This window comes from Conger conger, chromosome 9, assembly GCF_963514075.1.
Source record: "Conger conger chromosome 9, fConCon1.1, whole genome shotgun sequence".
Lineage (NCBI taxonomy): Eukaryota > Metazoa > Chordata > Actinopteri > Anguilliformes > Congridae > Conger > Conger conger.
Window position 1 is genome coordinate 6,294,849 of NC_083768.1, and position 6,355 is coordinate 6,301,203.

General features: G+C 50.8%; 1 protein-coding gene across 2 annotated transcripts in view; it reads left to right on the top strand.

Moving 5' to 3' along the window:
- The window catches only part of acin1a (apoptotic chromatin condensation inducer 1a), a 34,659-nt gene extending 31,752 nt beyond the window's left edge, over window positions 1-2,907 (top strand). For both annotated transcript variants that reach the window (XM_061253444.1, XM_061253445.1), the window contains exons 16-18: window positions 131-488; window positions 1,181-1,281; window positions 1,791-2,907. In XM_061253444.1, the coding sequence (XP_061109428.1) occupies window positions 131-488; window positions 1,181-1,281; window positions 1,791-2,186 (855 nt within the window). In that variant the 3' untranslated portion in view covers window positions 2,187-2,907. The remainder of the gene's footprint in view (window positions 1-130; window positions 489-1,180; window positions 1,282-1,790) is intronic.
- The last annotated feature ends 3,448 nt before the right edge of the window (window positions 2,908-6,355 follow it).

A 6,355-nucleotide genomic window follows, 5' to 3' on the forward strand; every position in this document is an offset into this window, starting at 1 on the left:
CTTTCTCCCTCTCTCTCTCGCTCTGAGCCTGTGTCTGAGAGCTGTCTATGAAATGACTGACGTGTAACACTGTGTGACGCTGTGTAACGCTGTGTAACGCTGTGAGTAACGCGCTGTAACGTCTCTGCAGCTGGACTTCCACCGGGGGCTGCTCCCAGCGGAGCGTCCCGGGGAGGAGCGCGGGGCCGGGGAGGGGCCCGGCGTCCCGCCCCCCGCCCTGATGCAGGAGCGGGACCGGGAGCGGGACCGGGAGCGGGAGAGGGGCCCCGGGGGCGGCGGCGTGCGGGACCAGTGGGCCCAGCGCGAGCGGGAGATGGAGCGCCGGGAGAGGACGCGGGCGGAGCGCGAGTGGGACCGGGACAAGGTGCGCGATTTCGGAAAACCCGGAGAGGACCGGGAGGGCGCCGCCCGGCGCTCCCGATCGCGGGAGAGGGAGAGGAGGCGCAAGGAGAGGGGCAAGAGCAAGGAGAGGAAGACCGACAAGAAAGGTGAGGCCCCGAATCTTGACCGTTCACTCCCTTTCTCTCCACCTTATGCCAGTCAACCAATCAAAATGGCTTCTCAACTATTGTTTTGCGCCCCCATTTAAAACCCTACAAAATATTCGAATCTTTCTCAAACAAAGCCAAATGTTTTTGGAGCCAGTTTCAGGCACTGGGAAACAGCCGTGAGGTTGCAGGTTTGATGCCAGTGGTGGGGCACAGCCGTACCGTTGAGCAAGATACTGAACCTGAAGATACTCCTTCAGTTAAAACTCCCAACTCTCTAAATGGATTGTATATATAAAACAATTACAGCTTGATTTTGACCATTTAGAGTGCATAATGCATCGAAATATCACTTCTGCAGAAATGTTTGTGCATGTTATGCAATACCACACTGTATTGGATGCATGCCTGCCCACTTTGCCTACTCTTCTGCTTTCCCTTGGGTAGAAAAGCACTGGCTGATTATTCTAGAGCCATACTGTCAGTCCCTGGGCCCTGGCAATAAACCTTGGCTGAAATGTTTCTCCACTCAAAAAAATAAAATAAAAAATATCTTATCCATTGCTCATAGCCACACATGCAATTCTTTAAATTCTCAGTCAACAATCCTTGAATATGGAGGTTATTGTGCTCTACGTTGTGTTAACATGGTGTGTGTGTGTGTGTGTGTGTGTGTGTGTGTGTGCGCGCAGAGAAAGCACCAGAGGAGCCCCCAGCCAAGCTGCTGGATGACCTCTTCTGTAAAACCAAAGCGGCCCCCTGCATCTACTGGCTCCCCCTCACTGAACAGCAGGTGAGGAAACGGACCGATACTCACCTGTTACACACCTGTACGAGATGCTAGCGACATCTTCCGTTTTCATACTCGTCTGTAAATTTGAACACACTCACCCCTGTGCTCAGGTTTAGTTCTTCGGTAAATCAGTTATTTTTAAATATTTAGTTAAACTCGAACTCCTTTTCTCCAGGTGACCAGCTAAGAAAGGGTCAGGATCGTTTTTGTAGACTAGTGTAGACCTGGGTCAAATATTGTAACCATTTTTGATTTTGATTTTGATTCAAACACTTTTCTACGCTGTACTGAGCTGGTCCGGTGTATCAGAACCTATCAAATACTCTCCTAAAAGTGCAAACCCTGCCTTCTGGCTTTCTCGGTTGGCTCGTTTGCACCAGGCGAGATCAATCAAGCACAGAAAAGTATTCGCGTCAAATTCGCCCCGTAGAGCCAATACCGCTCGGTGAAATGACTCTCCAGTTAAAACTGTTGCATTGTGGGGGAAACCCCCTCTCGCCCAATCCCAGGCCCTGCAGAAAGAGACGGAGCGCGCCGAACGCATGAAGGAGAGGGAGAAGAGGAGGAAGGAGCTGCAGGAGGAGGAGGACCGGAAGCGGGAGGAGGAGCGGCGGGAGCGGGCCAAGGGCCGCGAGAAGGAGGGCGGGGGGGCCGGGGCCGGGGCCGCGGGCGGGGCCACCGCTGCGGTGGGCGGGGCCAGCGGGCGGGGCGGGGCCGACGGGGACAGAGAGAGGGAGCGGGAGAGAGAGAGGGAGCGCGACCGGGACCGGGAGAGGGAGCGGGAGAGAGGCAGGGAGCGCGACGGGGATAAGAGGAGGGAGGGGTACCGCCGGCCTGCGGGGCAGGGTGGGGCCAGACGCTCACGCAGTCGCAGTGACCCCCCACCCCGGGACCGACGCCGCTGAGGGGGGGGCAGAGAGGGGCAGGAGGGGGGGAGCTGAGCCTGGACCACACCCTGTTCACTGACTAACACACACGCGCACACACACACACACACACACACACACACTCACTACCCTCACACACACGCACACACTCACTACCCTCACACGCACGCACGCACGCACGCACACAACACACTACCCTCACACACACAACACACTACCCTCACACACGCACGCACACACACACACAACACACTACCCTCACACACACAACACACTACCCTCACACACGCACGCACGCACTCACACTACCCTCACACGCATACACACACACACACACGCATACACACTCACACTCACTACCCTCACACACACACACACACACACACACAACACACTACCCTCACACACACACACATTCACACTCTCACACACTACCCTCACACACGTGCATACACACACTCTCAAACGCACATATACACACTCGCACTACCCTCACACACATGCATACACACACGTATAGACACAAGCGCGTACACGCACTTGCACACACAAGCATTGCCACACACACAGACACACGCAAACTACTTTCACATATGCAGTCATACAAACTACTCTCACACACGCATACGCCTGCAGACACAGAAACGCAGACACACACACACACACACACACACGCAAACTACTTTCACATATGCAGTCTTACAAACTACTCTCACGCACACGCATACGCCCGCAGACACAGAAACGCACACACACACACACACACGCAAACTACTTTCACATATGCAGTCTTACAAACTACTGTCACGCACACGCATACGCCCGCAGACACAGAAACGCAGACACACACACACACTCGCAGGCGTGGGCACACACACACACAGACCACCCCGCTAGCGCGCGCGTGCACACGTGACCGTACGCGGGCCTGCATGCAGAACTCCAGAGCGAGGCCGTTGCCCAGGCAACGCTCCCTCCGTCTCCCCCCCTTTCCACGCGATGACGTCAGAGAAGACTTAAGCCCACGCCCCTGCCACCCCGCTCAGCTAGTCGCGAAGGCCACTCATTGGCCGCGCCCCCTCTGTCACTCACTCATACGGATAGGCATTGTGCCCCTCCCTTTTGTCCAAACTCAAGCAACCTTTTGTGATTTTCGCCAATAATTTTTTTTTCCGAGAACGCAAACGGTTATTTTTCACCATTATAATTTTTACAAAATATATATATATTATATAAGTATATATATATATATATATACAAGTTCACCACGGTGCCCGGATTGCGTTTTTTGCTTTGTGTCCATTTTTCAGCTTCAGAAAATATCCGGGTTTCCGCCGCCCCACTTCCCCCCGCGACCCTCCATGAGTGGCTGGCAGACTAGGCCAAAGCCTCGTAGGTCCTCCTGTGTGTCTGGATCATCGTCTTCTTCTCTGGTTCCTCCTGAACCCTCACGTCTCCTCTCCTCTCCCCTCTCCTCCTCATTCACTGCAGAACCCCCCCCCCAGTGTGTGTGCCCCCTCTCTTTAAATCAGAGCACCTCCCAGAGTGTGGGGAGGTGTGGGTGGGACAGGAGGTGGGCGAGTCTAATATTCATAGAAAGAAAGACTGTTTTAATATTGTTTTTTTATCTTATAATTTTAGTACAAAAACTAATTTTTTGTTTTCTCTTGCTTTTTTTTCCTGTAAGTGCTGAATGTACAAAGAATAAAAAGGTAAAGTTTAACGGCGTCTGTGGTCTGTTTTTGCGGCTCTGTCACCTTCCTGAACTCCGACCTCTGCCTCAGAGATAGGGATGAGGCGATCCACTCACCCTGTCAATCCTCTAGTACCAGGAACACTGGGTATTGGTCACTATTGTGGGACCGCCTAATCATAGCTCGCCAACACTTTAACCTGGGGGTCGGCAACCCTGGTCCTGGCAAGCTGCAGGGTGTGCTGGCTTTCGTTGTTACTCAGCACTTAATTGTGTAAGCAACTGCTTTAACTGATCAATTAACTCGCCTCCCCTGGTTTCTTGGGTCTGAAATCAGTTGCTGATTTTACGGTGAAAACAAAAACCAGCCACACCCTGCGGCTCTCCAGGACCCGGAGTGAAGACCACTAATCTAAGTTTAGGAATGTTATTAGGCTGTTAAGTGAACATTCTGACGCTGATGTAACGGTCACTGCTGGTAACTGAAAGCAACGGAGTTGTATAATATTCATTTATAGATCACCTTCCGCACAAGGTGCTGACCCAAAAAAATGAATTTTAAATGAGTTGATGGCGAAATGCAGTAAAAGCACGAGTCTTAAGAGCAGATATTAGTGCAAGTATACTAGCTAGTACATTTAAAAAAAAATGCATGTATTAGGCCCGCCTGTGAAAATGGGCTTCAAGATCAATTTTAAAAGCTGAAACTGTTCTAGCAGATCTGCTGGAACTCAAGGGGGACTGTTCTAGAGTCTAGGGGCAAGGACTGCGAAGGCGAAACTGCAAGCTGTCTCCGGTCCGAAGACCTGAGTTGGGAGCCTCCTTCCTGCGGAATCTGTGTCCAGCGACGGCGAACCCCATGTTTGGAGCAAACCGTTACGGTTGAACGATTTAAAATGAACATTCTATTTAGTTGGACACCAACGGCTTTGTCAATACAAATCGATGCTAGGTCTAACAATGCCAGCTAGCTGATTCGTTGCGTCCCTGCGATGTATTTTTAACGGTAAGAACAACTATTACATTGATGACGGTGTATTATGACTAAAATGGACAATTATTTGGCTGTTCTCTGGGTTTTTCCTATCGGCAGCCATTTTTGTTGTGTTCGCTAACGTCCGTTTTGAATATGCCGATGAACGTTAGCTAACATTCGCCATCTTGAACGCACGTCAAGGTGCATATTGAAAATGAAGGCTATGGGTCCTTAAAATCGCCGCTGGACCGAACATTCCTTGTTATTACTGGGTACAATACGTCACCCAGGTGTTCAGCGACTTCTCACATGCTGTAGGGAATTGGGGCAGAAGGTAACAACGGCGATGCAGGCCATTCAGCCCAGCAATGCTCCCCTACCACTAAAGTGTACCCACTGCTTAGTTTGCCTAAAAACTGGATAGTGTCCAACACTGTGTCAAGCTTGGTCTTTAAAACGCACACAGCGAGTTATTCCACACAGTGTGTAAAAATACTTCCAAATGTCTCTGTGGAATTTATCCTTAGTTCATTTCCATTTATTCCCCCTTGTTCTAACAGAAGTCAACCTGAATAATCTCCTGTTGTTCACTTTGAGGCCTTTTCACTCCGACCTTAACAAAGCACACCTCATTCAACAGCAGAAGCAGGGCCGTCCAACCCTGTTCCTGGAGATCCACCACTACAATTTCACTGTAGGATTTCGTCACACCTCATTTAACAGCTAGAGATCTAATTGAGCTGCTAATTATAGTCAAATGTGATCATAAATTGGATAAATGTCTACGCAATGAGATTTGAACCTCGGGGTACCTCCCATGGTGGCACGGATGGTGCAGTGGGTAGCACTGCCGCCTCACAGCAAGGAGGTCCTGGGTTCGAATCCCCGTCGGCCGGGGCCTCTCTGTGCGGAGTTTGCATGTTCTCCCCGTGTCTGCGTGGGTTTCCTCCGGGTACTCCGGTTTCCTCCCACAGTCCAAAGACATGCACGTTAGGCTGATTGGAGAGTCTAAATTGCCCGTAGGTATGAGTGTGTGAGTGAATGGTGTGTGTGCCCTGCGATGGACTGGCGACCTGTCCAGGGTGTATTCCTGCCTTTCGCCCAATGTATGCTGGGATAGGCTCCAGCCCCCCTGCGACCCTGATCAGGATAAGCGGGTTCAGATAATGGATGGATGGATGGGTACCTCCCATCTCGAAGGTGATCATCTGAAATGCGTGAAGCCCGGAATATTTCCAGCCGCAGTGACACTGTGCTGCCACCAGGGGCCGGTATTGCACTGCCAATTGGCCTCACTGCTCTGCCACCATTTTACATAATGCTGAAGAGCAGAAGAGATTGGAGCACATAGATGGTGAATATGAAGGTACATAACTTTTGTGTGACTAAACTAAATAAAATTGCTTAAACACAATGCAATTTCTGTGTTCTAGATGTGTAGCTTATGGAGTGTGTAGGTCAGTCAGGCTGTTGTATTAACTTATAGTGTAGTGTACTATAGAGTAAAGTCTATATGAA